This window comes from Schistocerca cancellata, chromosome 3 (genome assembly GCF_023864275.1).
Source record: "Schistocerca cancellata isolate TAMUIC-IGC-003103 chromosome 3, iqSchCanc2.1, whole genome shotgun sequence".
NCBI classification, from domain to species: domain Eukaryota; kingdom Metazoa; phylum Arthropoda; class Insecta; order Orthoptera; family Acrididae; genus Schistocerca; species Schistocerca cancellata.
This window is the reverse complement of record NC_064628.1, coordinates 645,183,794-645,200,790: the sequence shown is the minus strand read 5'-3', so window position 1 is coordinate 645,200,790 and position 16,997 is coordinate 645,183,794. Positions and strand designations below refer to the sequence as shown.

General features: G+C 40.1%; 1 protein-coding gene and 1 non-coding gene across 6 annotated transcripts in view; one reads left to right on the top strand and one right to left on the bottom strand.

Annotated features, from left to right (window-relative positions):
- LOC126175596 (glycoprotein-N-acetylgalactosamine 3-beta-galactosyltransferase 1-like) overlaps positions 1–16,997 on the top strand; it is a 362,470-nt gene that overhangs the window by 332,341 nt on the left and 13,132 nt on the right. For all 5 annotated transcript variants that reach the window (XM_049922463.1, XM_049922464.1, XM_049922462.1 and 2 more), the window contains 3 exons: positions 2,348–2,500; positions 4,507–4,645; positions 6,017–6,240. In XM_049922463.1, the coding sequence (XP_049778420.1) occupies positions 2,348–2,500; positions 4,507–4,645; positions 6,017–6,240 (516 nt within the window). The remainder of the gene's footprint in view (positions 1–2,347; positions 2,501–4,506; positions 4,646–6,016; positions 6,241–16,997) is intronic.
- On the bottom strand, positions 4,856–4,929 carry Trnat-ugu (transfer RNA threonine (anticodon UGU)). The gene has a single exon. It is a non-coding gene; the product is annotated as a tRNA-Thr (tRNA).

Sequence of the window (16,997 nt, the reverse complement as noted above, 5' to 3'; positions counted from 1 at the left end):
GTGGACAGCTTGTTGGTAGCCATACCAATATGAAATACTGAGCAGTGATCTATTATATGTCAGGGGTGCTTTCACTGATGGCCCAACCTCTTCAGGAGTAGTACAAACATAAAAAAAGTTTTGCATCACCTTGGTTGTGAGAGTTTCGGAACCTGTACAGAAAATCGGAATAGAGATCAGCGTAAACATCATTTCTGCTCTGTTTATTGTTCATGAAAACCACACATTGCATGTTGTATCACCATACAGGGAGACCTTCAGAGGTGGTGGTCCAGATTGCTGTACACACCGGTAACTCTAATACGCAGTAGCACGTCCTCTCGCATTGATGCATGCCTGTATTTGTCGTGACCTACTATTCACAAGTTCATCAAGGCACTGTTGGTCCAGATTGTCCCACTCCTCAACACTGATTCGGCATAGATCCCTCAGAGTGGTTGGTGGGTCACATCGTCCATAAACAGCCCTTTTCAATCTATCCCAGGCATGTTCGATAGGGTTCATGTCTGCAGAACATGCTGGTCACTCTAGTCAAGCAGTGTCATTATTCTGAAAGAAGTTATTCACAAAATGTGCACAGTGGGGATGTGAATTATTGTCCATGAAGACAAATACCTCATCAATATGCTGCCAATATGGTTGCGCTATCGGTTGGAGGATGGCATTCACGTATCGTACAGCCATTATGGCCCCTTCAATGACCACCAGGGCAGACGTCAGCCCCACATATTGCCACCCCAAAACAGCAGGGAACCTCCACCTTGCTGCAAACACTAGACAGTGTGTCTGACGCATTCAGCCTGGCTGGGCTGCCTCCAAACACGTCTCCGACAATTGTCTGGTTGAAGGCATATCATCGGAGAAGAAAATTTGATGCCAATCCTGAGCGGTCCATTTGGCATGTTGTTGGGCCCATCTGTACTACTCTGCATGGTGTCATGGTTGCAAAGATTGACCTCGATGTGAACGTCTGGAGTGAAGTTGCACATCATACAGCCTGTTGCACACAGTTTGTGTCATAACATGATGTACTGTGGCTGCATGAAATGCATTATTCAACATGGTGGTGTTGCTGTCAGGGTTCCTCCAAGCCATAATCCATAGGTTGCGATCATCCACTGCAGTAGTAGCCCTTGGGTGGCCTGAGCAAGGCATGTCATCAACAATTCCTGTCTCTCTGTATCTCCTCCATGTCTGAACAACATCGCTTTCATTCACTCCGAGATGCCTGGACACTTCCCTTGTTGAGAGCCCTTCCTGACACAAAGTAACAATGCGGTGGTGATCAAACCACGGTATTGACTGTCTGGGCATGTTGAGCTACAGACAACACGAGCCGTGTACATCCTTCCTGGTGGAACTGGTCGGCTGTCGGACTCCCACCGTCTAATAGGCACTATTAATGCATGTTTTTTTTTACATGTTTGGATGGGTTTAGTGACATCTCTGAACAGTCAAAGGGATTGTGTCTGTGATACAATATCTACAGTCAATGTTTATTTTCACTAGTTTTGGGAACCAGGGTGATGCAAAACTTTTTTTGGTGTGTGTGTGTGTGTGTGTGTGTGTGTGTGTGTGTGTGTGTGTGTTGTATTTCTGAAGAAGGCTTTGGCCAAACGCTCAATGTGTAAGACTCATTTCGTTGTGCCTGTCTGCAACTCAATTTGCCACCTTTATGGTTAGTAGCATTCTTTCCTTTCCATTAAATTGTTGATATTGCAACTTAGACTTCCCATTGTTTCATTTGAACTCATAACATGGCCATATCAACAAAATATTTTGACAATGAGTTTCTTGGCTTTAAAAATAGAAACTCTAAATGTTTCATCACAGATACATGTGGCTACAGATGGAAAATGTAAAAGTATTGGAAACCTCAATTAGTGTAAAATTGGACTGGTGAGTCTTTCACAATAACTGTTTCAAATGGCTCTGAGCACTATGTGACTTAACTTCTGGGGTCATCAGTCGCCTAGAACTTAGAACTACTTAAATCTAACTAACCTAAGGACATAACACACATCCATGCCCGAGGTAGGATTCGAACCTGCGACCGTAGCGGTCGCTCGGCTCCAGACTGTAGCGCCTAGAACCGCACGGCCTTTCCGGCCGGCAATAACTGTTTCAAATTTATATACACAACGTTCATTCCATGGTTCACAAAGAGAAATCATCATTTTCACTGTGAAAATGTCTAATAAGCCATTTATGCCTTCTGTTGTTGTACATAGTAAAATCCATTTTTTGAATGTTGTCTCCTGAAAATTACTATGAATATTGTTTTATTGCTTACCAGCTCTCTTTCACATATGTACTAATTAAGCAATTCATTCTTCCCTTTTAACAGATGAAGACAAAGTAGCCCGTAAATTGGCGCAGAAAGTCAGAGTGCTCTGCTGGGTGATGACTTCACCAAAGAATCATAATCTGAAGGCACGTCACGTCAAAGCAACTTGGGGGCATCGGTGTAATAAACTCCTTTTCATGAGCAGCACCAATGGTAAGTGTTGGCTATCTGAAATACTAGTGCTGGGACTTAGAGGGCTAAGAGCACCCCCCCCCCCCCCTCGCACACACAACTTGCATATAAATGTTCCTCCTTCATTATATGTTTCTGTAACAAAATTTGTACACACATACAGCATCAAATGAATGCACACAGCCGAGAATTGAGTGGGAGATCGTCTTTCCAAATTGAGGGACAATCCATTGAGCAAAATACTGAAGAGATTGTAGATATAATACTGTTAAAAAAATTATCCATGTCCTATCATCCATGTCCTTGTGCAAAGAAATAAACTGCAGAGAGAAAAAAAAAAAAATTCCAGCAACAGGATTGATTTCAAAATTTGAGAAGTAAAAATTTGGCCACATTATCTGTTTTCAGTTGTCAGTTCTCAACATATCTTGTTCTCTGAGGTTCATTACACATCCAATGGACATCTCTCCCTTCTGCAGTGTTCCATTTCTGCAGCTTGTCCTTGGATCTCTTGAATCCCATTCCCAGTTATTTATCTGTGATTATATAACATTGAGTCATTCAGAATATAAATCTTATCAAGTGCAGTTCATTGATTGATATGTGTCCTTATATTCTTGAATTAATAAGGAATGTTCTGGCATAGTGTAGATATTTTGGGAGTAAAGAAAACCATCCGCGGGGGTGGGGGGGGTGGATAGAGGGAGGAAGAGATGTGAAGCAACAGGAGGAGGGGTTGGGAAAGAATAGATAGTGGCTTGGAGGCAGACAGCAGGTGTGCAGGCCCTGAGTGTAGGAGAGACGGGTGGCAGTTGCATGGGCTAGGGATATGACACCAGAGCACTGGAGCCAGTGAGGTGTAATGCATGCTGCTGCTGCTGCTGATGATGATGTGAAGGAAAACTGTTGCAGAGAGGGTGTGGGGATGGTGATTTAATGGAGATTGAGCCAGGAGGACTACGGGAGCAAAAGATGTATTATAATCATAACTCTCATCTCCATATTTCAGAAAACTTGGTGCTGGAGGGAAGGATTAGGTGACACAGTCTGTGAAGCAGCCATTGAACTTGAGCATGTTATGTTTAGCCACTGGTTGGTCAGCTCTGCTCTTGACTGCAGTTTGGCTGTGATCACTCATTCTAGTGGACAGCGGTCAGTGCTCATGATCATGTTAAAGGCTTCGCAGAACATATGACGTGGCACTTTCACTGGTGGCTGTGCCTCTGATGGAATAGGATAAGCCTGTGACAGGGCTAGAGTAGGATGTGCTGAGTGGGTGACTCTGGCAGGTCATGCACCAGGGTCTTCATAGGGATATGGCCCTTTTGCTAAGGGACTAAGAGTGAGAGTGGCATAGGGATGGGCCAGGACGTTGTGTAAGTTGTGGGGGTGATCTTCATCATATGCAGCACTTCAGCACCTCTAGTTCCCGGATGTCGCATGCACAATCTGTGCAACTACCCTCCTCTCACCCTCATTTTCATCCTGCATGCCTCATGCCTCTCTCTGAGGTGTAAGCTACCGGTCCCCAACTGCTCCACCTGCTTTCCACCTCCTCCCTTCACCCACCTCAACCGATACAGCTCGGGGGGGGGGGGGGGGGGGGGGGGGAGTTACTTGTGCAACTGATTCCTGATTGTTTGACTAACCATCCCTCCCTTTATATAATTACCTCCATCTCTTTCTTTATCAGTTTAAAAAGTAAAATTCGTAGCTTTTTACATTAAGTAAATCAGCCACAGCATCAATTCTCTCATTGTGTCAAAGATTCAATTTCAGTAGTGTTTGCTGTTCTTCTAGATACCCTTTGTAAAGCAGTTCAGTCTAAATATGTCCATGTATTCTGTTCAGTTTAAATTACTGTTTGTCCATTATATTTTCTTCACCCATCAATTCCTTTGTCATATACTAGGTACTATGCAAATGAAAAAATAATATAACATGAGTGGCATGCTTAAATACCAGTAATGCCATTATGTAAGTGTGTATTTCTGTCTAAGTGTTGTTAACTTAATTTTTTTTAACAGATACGTCATTACCAACTGTTAAACTCCCAGTGAAAGAGGGTAGAGATCATTTATGGGCCAAAACAAAAGAAGCATTTCGTTATGTGTATAATCATCATCTAAATGATGCTGACTGGTTTATGAAAGCTGATGATGACACGTAAGTTTGAATTCCTTGCTGTTTGACTATGAAAATATTATGGAAGCTGATACTGACAAAATACTCAACTTGGAGGGAGAGAGAGAGAGAGAGAGAGAGAGAGAGAGAGAGAGAGAGAGAAAACACTATTCACATGAAATTACAATGAAATGAACACCCTTAGCTGCTTACAGGCGTTGACATATGTCAACGGGGACAGATGAAAATGTGTGCCCCGACCGGGACTCGAACCCAGGATCTCCTGCTTACATGGCAGACGCTCTATCCATCTGAGCCACCGAGGACACAGAGGATAGCGTGACTGCAGGGATTTATCTCTGGCATGCCTCTCGCGAAACCCACATTCTCAACGTATTGTCCCGCACTTCATTCGTAGTGCCCCCGCCCATTATAATCATTACTCACGGCACGCTGCCGATTTCCGTAAGAGTTCAGGCTCTGTTTGTGCATTCGCACAGAAGAAGAAGATGGTCAAGTGTCCGGTGAGCCTTAACTGTATATATATTTACTAAGATGGTATCTGTTCTGTCGGACATGTCCGAAAGTACAGATACCATGTTAGTAAATATATACAGTATTTACATTTCTGAAGGCAAAAGTCAGTAACAAAACAGTGGTGTTCTGAAACTGTAATGTCATTCTCTAATATGTGTGGAAGAATTTTAACATAGCCTCTTACATAATTTTATTGCAGTAACGGTAACTTTCAGCCTTGCGAGTCACTACTGAGAAAAATGTTACTGATTCATCAAACCCTAATGAAGCTTTTCTATTCCAATGAAATTCTTCTGGAGTTGAGACATTGTCATGATGTAATGAAAATTACTGACATTTCAACTGCTATTGCATGCAGCCTTCCTCCAGATGAAAATCAAGCAATGGAAAATCCAGGATGGAATGTAACAATACGAGAGAAGGAAAGTTGCTACTCACCATATAGCAGAGATGCTGAGTCGCGATAGGCACAATAAAAAGATTCACACAATCATAGCTTTTGGCCATTAAGGCCTTTGTCAGCAGTAGATACACATTACTTGACAAATGTGGGACAGTGTTGCATTTTCTAGCTTGCTTTTTTTTTTTTTTTTTTTTGTCACATCTACTTTGCAATTCAGATTCCCAGTTTTCATTTCAATATGTCTGCTAAAGTTATAAGAAAACAGTTAAATTTAGCATTTGTTTTGGAAATACCAAATTCTTATTTACAAACAAAAGTTTATATATAAGCTTCAAAATATTGTCATTTATCCATTAACTGTATAAGGGCTCATTAGAAGAAATTTCAAAATGTAAAAAAAATATCCATAACTGTACTGATCTTATTTTGTGATTAAGTAACATTCAGTAATACTAATGTTGTTTTTGTTTCAGTTATGTGATAGTAGAAAACTTGCGCTACATGCTGTCTGCTCATAAACCTACTGACCCATTGTACTTTGGTTGCCGATTCAAACCATATGTAAAACAGGGTTACATGAGTGGTGGTGCAGGTTATGTTCTGAGTCGAGAGGCAGTGAGATTATTTGTGGAGGACGGACTTCCAGACAAGAAAAAATGCCGTCAAGATCATGGTGGAGCTGAGGATGTTGAGATGGGTATGTAGTGGTACATTTTATACATTTGACTCTGAAGTGCACCACACATGAGCAATGTCTGGCAGTGATTCAAGGCATGGACATGCAATCACTTCATAGATTTCACATTTGTGGCAAACCACAGAAAACAGCCGCTTACTGCTTGGCAATCTGATGGATTGCATGTGATTTGTGCATGCAATATGGCTGCCTGGCTGTTTAGCAGCAATATATGGCAATATGGATGCCTGGCTGCATGTAGTTTCTCTACTAATTAAGTGTGGTTGATTAGTTTTGTTTCATTTTGCTTTGCCCATGTTGAGAAAGAACTTTACAGTTGAATTTATAGTTGTTCAGTAACTACAAAACACTCTTGAGAAATGAAGAAATAATACAAAATATACCCTTTATTTTCAGTGTTTAACAGTTTGAAGCATGTACTGTTGAAGTAGAAATAGTGAGAAGTTCATAGTTTAAATATTCAGATAAATCTATTATACAGCTATACTCCAGTCTCTTTTCATTTCATATAATTTGACTCTTCCTCGTACAGTTGAGTTGAGGTATTTTCTAAAGTAACTTATAGTTCCCAAGAAAAGCATTTCAAAATAATTTCAATAAACTAAAATTCCTGTTTTATTTATTTGTTTTTGTAAGTGTTCTTGGGGATAAGGAGATCTACTACAATTGCTATTAAACATAGGAGTTCATTTTCCACACCAGAACTTCTCGACACAGTAGAATCCATAATACAGATTGAAATTGCTGCAAAAACTGCTTGTGTGTGGTGGGGTCAAAGCAACCTACAGACTGCAACAAAATCGTGTGATATGGATTGTTGCAGACCATTGCTTGGGTGGGGGACCTTAAGTATTTACACACTATTTGAACATATTACAACTAAAACAATAGTACAGTAATGGAAATTCCAGTATGAAAAAAAATACATCATCATTAAAATAATAGTAAACTGCTTCGAATCACAGAAATTTGAGTCAGATATTACAAGACTAAGGAGGAAAATGAGAATAAAAGTTGCTATGAAAATGTAAAAAGTTAGTACCGTAGACATTTTATTTAGTGCCAAACTAATGTAGGTAACATGGAATTACTGACAACAGCTGGCAGAGAAGTCCCTAAATGTTGGGTTTGGAAATCAAGTTTCCTTTATTTTTCCTAGGTAACAAGGTAAGCTGATTCCATTTCTAGTCCAACTTCAGTATCAGTAACAAGCTGCGGAGGTGAATGTTTGTCAAGGTTAAGAATTAATTATTGTGAAGTATGTGGAACACCTGTTGGGAGGGATATACAGCTAATGAATATGATCACTGAATTGTTCATTCATTCACATTTGGTATTCCATAAATCTCACCATAAAGATATGTTTTCAGGGACATGAAATTAGTCATCTTTTACATCGACATCCAAAGGAAGCCACTGTAGGCTGCTTCTGTAAAGTATACTAACAACTGATGATGATGATGATGATGATGGGGGGGGTGGTGGTGATGATGATGATGACTGTTAATCTGCTCATGCTGATAATTATGAAAATTATATCTAGATATTAGGAGAAAAAAAGCCACTTTGAAAAGAGCTTATATCCATGACATGTGCATCAGATGCTGGACAATGGTATTTGACCAAAACCATTTGGACAGTAAAGACTAAACTGAACAGCAGCACTGCTCAAATGCTGTTTTGGATAAAAAGAGTTAATGTGACCTTACTCAGGACACATGCCATCTATCTTGGCAAATCCATTACCTGTTTAATACAAACATTAGTGTCAATTAACATCTCAAAGTCCAAGTTGAGTTAATAGAAGATATACAAAAGATTGTAGCTACACAATCCAGCACATGTTTGATCAGTGTGAGAGCATCATAGAAATGCCCAAAATACTCCAGCTGAGTGAATCACAGCATCTAAAATTCCTCGTGCGCTCCAGGGTAACAAGTTAAAAGGGAATCGACATATGGTTAAACTAATAAACAAACTCAGTTCAGTGTGTTATCTCCTTAGAGGCATCTGTCATCATGTTGACCTAAAGATAAATGTGTTGGCTCATTTTGCATACCGTATATATGCAAATCTAATGCACTATTGAATGTAAAGTGCTCTCCAATTTTGGAATTTAAAATCACAAAAAAAAAAGTGTTTGTTGGCACATCAGTAGTAGGCGAAATGTATTTTACACAACAATGAATGGATACAGGAACTATCAAAACAACAATAATTTTTAAATGACCCATAGTTAAGTGATACAGGCATTATTAAAAAACAGAACCTAACTTGATTACCCACATGACATGCAAACAAACATTCAATAAATTACAAGCATTACTCGCTGTCACTAATGTTATCATTACTGGTATCCTCAGAGGAGTCTGCATCAAAAAAAGATTCTTTTCCTGATTCCCAATCATCCATGGTGTCATTCCAGAGCACATCATCTTCAGCTGCCATCCAGAGTACTTAGAACATACCAGTCCTTGAATGATTTTACGATCATTAATGCTTTGATATTTTTCAAGGCAGCCAATATCCAGTGGACAATAATGTGGAGTGAAGTAACTTAATTTTCCCTTTCAGAGCCAGTTCACAGCTGGGCTTTCATACTGTTCCTGAATGTAACCTTTGAAATGTTTATGTTTTTATACTAGCATCCAGCGGGTTGTGCACAGAATTCATTCCTCCAGGAATAATAACAGCGTTACTGGCAAGGCTGTGGGTCTTCTTTATGTTGTCTGTGAGATGACTGTGAAATGCATCAAGACAAAGCATTGGTGGTAGTGTGGAAAGCCCACCAGATAGGAATGCCATACGTCGAGCCAGTCAAGCATTAAAGCTTCAGTCATCCATCCCTTCTCTAGTTTTCAAACAATGACATCATCAGGGAAGAACTTTTATTTTTATGAGTCTTGGGTCTTGTTTTCTGCTTGAAGATTGAAAAAGGGCAAGTTTGCACCCATCTGCTGTGATTGCTAGCGTTACATTATACGCTGTTGTTCATACCCTGTTTTGATGGTAACTTCCTTTGTCCTCTTCTCATCAACTGTGTAATTACATGGCATATCAAAGCAAATTTGCATCTCATCAGCATTGCCTATTTGGCCCATCGAAAAATTCTTCTCTTTCCAAAGTGTGATGACACACCACTGAAATTCTGGGAGTTTTTTCTCAAAATCTTGTGGAAGCTTTTGTATACTATTGTAAAGCATTTTAGTGACAAGCCAGCCTATTTCATAAAGTGATCAACCCATCCACAGCTAGCCGTAGTATAGCAAAAACTGCAGCTGCCTCTTTTGCTTTGTATCTTGTAGTGTCACTAGTCACAGGTTGCCCTTTATTCCTACTTTCACAGGCGAATTTGAGAACTTTTACTTCAGTGTCAGGGTATCTTCCTTTGTGAGGGCCTGTGAATTTATTTCTGGTTGTGGTAGTTGCAAATAGCGCTAATTTCTGTTTCTTTCATAAGTGAACGTTACTCTCAGCTACACTGAAATCTTGTCCTGCCCTCCTGTTACTATATTTTCCCGCATTCAGAATTACTTTATGCTTGTCTTTCATTTCCTGACTACCTAATGCACACACAATATGTAGTAGTTGGCCAACAATGATGTAACAAAGTTGAGAATTACAACAACGTAATGTGAGTTAAGGAACAAAATCTAAATCTCAATGACGTTGCCAGTGAACGATGGATTCAAATTTGTACTCAAATGTAGTGCGCCATCGAATCTTAAGCACACCCCAATTTTGAATACTGTTGTTGTTGTGGTCTTCAGTCCTGAGACTGGTTTTATGCAGCTCTCCATGCTGCTCTATCCTGTGCAAGCTTCTTCATCTCCCAGTACCTACTGCAACCTACATCCTTCTGAATCTGTTTAGTGTATTCATCTCTTGGTCTCCCTCTACATCTACATCTACATCCATACTCCGCAAGCCACCTGACGGTGTGTAGCGGAGGGTACCTTCAGTACCTCTATCGGTTCTCCCTTCTATTCCAGTCTCGTATTGTTCGTGGAAAGAAGGATTGTCGGTATGCCTCTGTGTGGGCTCTAATCTCTCTGATTTTATCCTCATGGTCTCTTCGCGAGATATACGTAGGAGGGAGCAATATACTGCTTGACTCTTCGGTGAAGGTATGTTCTCGAAACTTCAATAAAAGCCCGTACCGAGCTACTGAGCGTCTCTCCTGCAGAGTCTTCCACTGGAGTTTATCTATCATCTTCGTAACGCTTTCGCGATTACTAAATGATCCTATAACGAAGCGCGCTGCTCTCCGTTGGATCTTCTCTATCTCTTCTATCAACCCTATCTGGTACGGATCCCACACTGCTGAGCAGTATTCAAGCAGTGGGCGAACAAGCGTACTGTAACCTACTTCCTTTGTTTTCGGATTGCATTTCCTTAGGATTCTTCCAATGAATCTCAGTCTGGCATCTGCTTTACCGATGATCAACATTATATGATCATTCCATTTTAAATGACTCCTAATGCGTACTCCCAGATAATTTATGGTATTAACTGCTTCCAGTTGCTGACCTGCTATTTTGTAGCTAAATGATAAAGGATCTATCTTTCTGTATATTCGCAGCACATTACACTTGTCTACATTGAGATTCAATTGCCATTCCCTGCACCATGCATCAATTCGCTGCAGATCCTCCAGCATTTCAGTACAATTTTCCATTGTTACAACCTCTCGGTACACCACAGCATCATCTGCAAAAAGCCTCAGTGAACTTCCGATGTCATCCACCAGGTCATTTATGTATATTGTGAATAGCAACGGTCCTATGACACTCCCCTGCGGCACACCTGAAATCACTCTTACTTCGGAAGACTTCTCCCCATTGAGAATAACATGCTGCGTCCTGTTATCTAGGAACTCCTCAATCCAATCACACAATTGGTCTGATAGTCCATATGCTCTTACTTTGTTCATTAAACGACTGTGGGGAACTGTATCGAACGCCTTGCGGAAGTCAAGAAACACGGCATCTACCTGTGAACCCGTGTCTATGGCCCTCTGAGTTTCGTGGACGAATAGCGCGAGCTGGGTTTCACATGACCGTCTTTTTCGAAACCCATGCTGATTCCTACAGAGTAGATTTCTAGTCTCCAGAAAAGTCATTATACTCGAACACAATACGTGTTCCAAAATTCTGCAACTGATCGACGTTAGAGATATAGGTCTATAGTTCTGCACATCTGTTCGACGTCCCTTCTTGAAAACGGGGATGACCTGTGCCCTTTTCCAATCCTTTGGAACGCTACGCTCTTCTAGAGACCTACGGTACACCGCTGCAAGAAGGGGGGCAAGTTCCTTCGCGTCCTCTGTGTAAAATCGAACTGGTATCCCATCAGGTCCAGAGGCCTTTCCTCTTTTGAGCGATTTTAATTGTTTCTCTATCCCTCTGTCGTCTATTTCGATATCTACCATTTTGTCATCTGTGCGACAATCTAGAGAAGGAACTACAGTGCAATCTTCCTCTGTGAAACAACTTTGGAAAAAGACATTTAGTATTTCGGCCTTTAGTCTGTCATCCTCTGTTTCAGTACCATTTTGGTCACAGAGTGTCTGGACATTTTGTTTTGATCCACCTACTGCTTTGACATAAGACCAAAATTTCTTAGGATTTTCTGCCAAGTCAGTACATAGAACTTTACTTTACTCTGCGATTTTTACCCTCCATGCTGCCCTACAATACTAAATTGGTGATCCCTTGATGCCTCAGAATATGCCCTACCAACTGATCCCTTTTTCTAGTCAAGTTGTGCCACAAATTTCTCTTCTCTCTGATTCTATTCAATACCTCCTCATTAGTTGTGTGTTCTACCCCTCTAATCTTCAGCATTCTTCTGTAGCACCAAATTTCGAAAGCTTCTATTCTCTTCTTGTCTAAACTATTTATCGTCCAAGTTTCACTTCCATACATGGCTACACTCCATACAAATACTTTCAGAAACACCTTCCTGACACTTAAATATATGCTCGATGTTAACAAATTTCTCTTCTTCAGAAATGCTTTCCTTGCCATTGCCAGTCTACATTTTATATCCTCTCTACTTCGACCATCATCAGTTATTTTGCTCCCCAAATAGCAAAACTCATTTACTACTTTAAGTGTCTCATTCCTAATCTAATTCCCGCAGCATCACCCTATTTGATTTGACTACATTCCATTATCCTCATTTTGCTTTTGTTGATGTTCACCTTATATCCTCCTTTCAAGACACTGTCCATTCCTTTCAGCTGCTCTTCCAGGTCCTTTGCTGTCTCTGACAGAATTACAATGTCATCAGCGAACCTCAAAGTTTTTATTTCTTCTCCATGGATTTTAATTCCTACTCCAAATTTTTCTTTTGTTTCCTTTACTGCTTGCTCAATATACAGATCGAATAACATCGGGGAGAGGCTACAACCTTGTCTCACTCCCTTCCCAACCACTGCTTCCCTTTCATGTCCCTCGACTCTTAATTGAATACTAATTATGGTAAAAAAGAAGTGCACATATTAGATTTATGTAAATATGATATTTTCACTCCTTGTTGTCATACAGAATGATTTGGGATAGTGCACCTAAATTAAATAAAGGGCTTTAAAAAAAATCACACTAGTTTGCAGTAAGGGTAGTGTGTGAAGTACATAACTGTACATCTTACAGAAGCTTTTTAAGAATCTTGGACTTCTTACTTCACTTCCTAATACATTTACTCCTTAATATTTATTGTTGCTGGCAGTAAAAATTAGTTTCAACTGAACAGTATTCCACGGTCGCAATGAACAGACACAACAACATTTTCATATACACTTCACCTCATTGTCCAGGGTTCAGAGTGAAGCTGCAATAGAACCCCTTTTTAATGAATATCTGGAGACTGAAATATTTTTTCCTTAAACACAGGTTTTCCTTAAACATAGGGTTTGCCCAAGTACATGGAACGAATGACCTAGAACCATAATCCATATATGTTTAGGCAACATAGGTGCTATTTAGTTACAGAATTTCAATATCCCGTGCTACAAATTTAACTACAGTGCATATATAACACACAAAACACATCCGCTATCTTTTTTAATCTAGAAGAGGCTTTTTTTTATCCTTTCAGCATATTGTAGTGTAAGAAGTTGTTGCTCCACTTGACATATATTATAAGAAGTGTTAAAAACTTTCTGTTTGAAGACCGGACAGTTCAGAATTGGGTCCCAATTTGGCAAAACTGCCATGAGCATTGAGGCAATCATCCCACCAACAGACGAGGTTGGAGATATCCGTTTTGCTGCATGGAGAAGTCAATAACTTCCTGCTGCAAATGCTCGCCTGACAGGTATCATTGACCCTCCAAGGTCTTCTTCATAGGACTGAAGGCATGATAATTGCTTGAGGAGAGTTCTTGACTATAGGGCCAGTACTCAAGTGTTTTCCAATTGTCCATAATCGACGAAATTGGCCTCTCAGATCGACCAGTGTCTTGTGCTGAATCATGACCAGCACGGAACTTGGCACATCATTCCACAGTGGTGTTTTTTGACAGACATGTGGGCCCATACACATTCTCCATTTCCCAGTGGATGTCTACTGCTGTTTGCCCTTCAGCAGCCAAGAAAAGAATAACAGCATGTTGATCCTGTTTGGAAGCCTTTGGTAATAATGTTGCTATGATTCATATTTCTGCATTTGCTGCATGCAAGTCGGAAGGACATGGATGTCACACTAATCCCTCACCTACATGTCTCTGCCTATATACTCAAATCATAGTTGCACTGTGTTGCATATAACTGCAGCAATATCCCCAAACAGAAACTTTGTGATTACATGTTACAGGTAGAATTGATTCATCTGCTTCAAATGAAGAAAAGAAATTCCTTATAGATTCAGTTCCTTGCACAGCAGCAGTGAAACAAGGGGCAATACCCCCCCCCCCCTCCCCCTCCTCCTCCTCCTCCTCCTCCTCCTCCAGCAGCCGATGTACCACAGACAGACAACCTTTGTGAAACTATTTAACACAGTTTGTTGTGTTATAGAATTACTGGTAGTATAGTCATAGCCTATAGAATGCTGAACATCGTTGCTTACTTTCTCTAAAGGAATGAAATTGATTTCTGCGCAACCAACACTCTGTGGCCTTAGCAGAGTGCATTATGCTCAAGTCCAAAGTCTTCAGATGGCTTGTGCAGTTCAGGGGAAGGAACCCAACATTTACATTTCTCAGAAACGATGTTTTCTTGTGATTTATGGGGCATTAGTAAATAATATGTACAACTTTCTTCCCCACTGCACCCATCTTGGCATCTAAGCTCCTGATAGATCTCTTAGATTAGATTATATTTACTTTCATTTCAGTTGATCCATAGCGAGGAGGCCCTCCAGGATGTAGAACACCTCAGAAAAACAATAATACATGACAAACATTTACAACTAAAACAAATAAGCTAATGTACCTTCCGCAGGTCTCAAGTGGAGTGATTGTCCTTTTTTAATATCAAATGATCACTATATGAAAGGATCATTTTACAACACCCATTTGCTAAGATCGCATTGATGAACTGAATTTAAAATATAAAAAAAATGCTTTTTTATTTATAAGGTAATAAACATATAATAGAACTACATTACTGCACTGAAATGGTGCAGAAGTTAGATTGTACTTCACACACACACACACACACACACACACACACACACACACACTGACATATTCATCAGTGGGGTGGAAGGTGGTGGCCATAAACTGAATTTCATTGGTTGTTAAGCTTTTTATGGCTGTTGGCAAGTTATTGGAAATGTGTGTTCTTGAATAATTCACACCTTTTTGTACAAGAGTAAGTGACTTTAAATCCTTGTGAAGATTATTCTTATTTCTAGTATTGATTCATGAACTGAGCTGTTGGTTTGAAAAAGTGATATATTTTTTATGACAAATTTCATTAAGGAATAAATATATTGGAAAGCAATAGTTAGTATCCCTAGTTCTCTAAATGGTTGTTCTTGAGATCACACTGCATATAGCTCTTTAGCTTGGCTTGATGATTTACCCCAAAACCCATATGACATTATAGAGTGAAATTAAGCGTAGTATGTCATCTTTCTCATTTTTATATTCCCTATGTCTGACAGAATTCGCATTGCAAATAGAGATTTGTTTAGAATCTTCAGCAGTTCTGTGGTGTGCTCCTCCCAGTTGAATTTATTATCAAGCAGTAATCCCAAGAATTTAACAGTGTCCATTTCTTCTATCTGCTTGTCACCATATGTTAGACATATATTCGTGGGGCACCCCTTACAAATTCTGAACTGCATTTAATGTGTTTCTTCAAAGTGTAGTGACAAAGAATTGGCTAGAAACCAGTGATTAATGTCTACAAATATTTTATGAGCCAATCTTTCTAAAACTACACTTGCCTGCCCGGTTAGCTGTGGGGTCTAACGCGCTGCTTCCCGAATGGGAAGATGTGCTGGTCCCCGCCACAAATCTGCCTGGCGAATTAGAGCTGAGGTCCAGTGTGCCGGCCAGCCTGTGGATGTTTTTTAAGATGGTTTTTCATCTGCCTCAGTTAATGCAGGCTGGTTCCCCTTATTCTGCCTCAGTTACACTATGTCAATGATTGCTGCGCAATCAGTCTCCACATATGCATATGCCATAATTACTCTACCATGCAAACATTTGAGGTTACACTCGTCTGGTATGAGACATTCCTGGGGGGGGGGGGGGGGGGGGGGGGTCCACTGGGTGCCGAACTGCACAGTAACCTGGGTTCAGTGTGGGGCGGTGGTGGGGTGAGTGGACTGCTGTAACCTGTTGTGGGGTTGTGAACCACTAAGGGCTATGGTGGGGACAAAGCCTCTCTGTCGTTTCTAGGTCCCTGGTTCCATACACAGTACACAAGACTACACTTCATTTGCTATTGATTGCAATGTTTGTATCATTGGCAAACAGAAAAACTTGACACCTGGTAATGTTACTGATAAAAGGTCATTGATATAAACAAGAAAAAGTAAGGGCCTTAAGATGGAACCTTGTGGGACCCCACATGGAATTACTTCCCAGTTGGATGATGCCTGATAGCTTAATACATGTCTCTTTCCTGTTAACACCCTCTGTTTCCTGCCAGAAATATCAGATTAAAGCCATTTTGCAGCATTTCCTGGTACACCATAATATTCTAATTTTCTTAAAAGGATATTGTGATTTACAGTCAAATGCATTTGACAGATCACAGAGTGTGCCTGTTGCCTGCAATTTTTTGTCTAATGAATTAAGTACGTTTTCACTGTAAGTGTAGATAGCCTTCTCAATATATCGGAACCCTTTAGAAAACCAAACTGCAACTTTGACAGTATGTTATTTGTTATAAGATGGTTATAAAGCCGAGTGTACATTACCTTTTCTAAAATTTTTGAGAATGCTGGCAAAAGTGAAATTGGATGGAAATTTGGACACTACTTTTTCATCTGCCTTCTTAAGTAGTGGCTTAACTTCAGAATATTTCGACCATTCAGGAAATATTCCAGTGATAAATGACTGGTCCACATCAGGACTGTTATGGACTGACAGATACAGTTTTCTTTTTGTTTTACAAGATATATCTATTCCTTGGGTAATCCATGGCTTCTTTATAGACTTTGGTCTAACCTCGGTTATTTTTGGGGAAGATTTCTGACATCATACAGGCACTGCTCTTGTAGTCATTAGTATAAGGTAGTATTCCTATTTTTTGAAACATGTGGGAGTTTTAAATTTTCTAGTGTTAATTGAGGCAACTT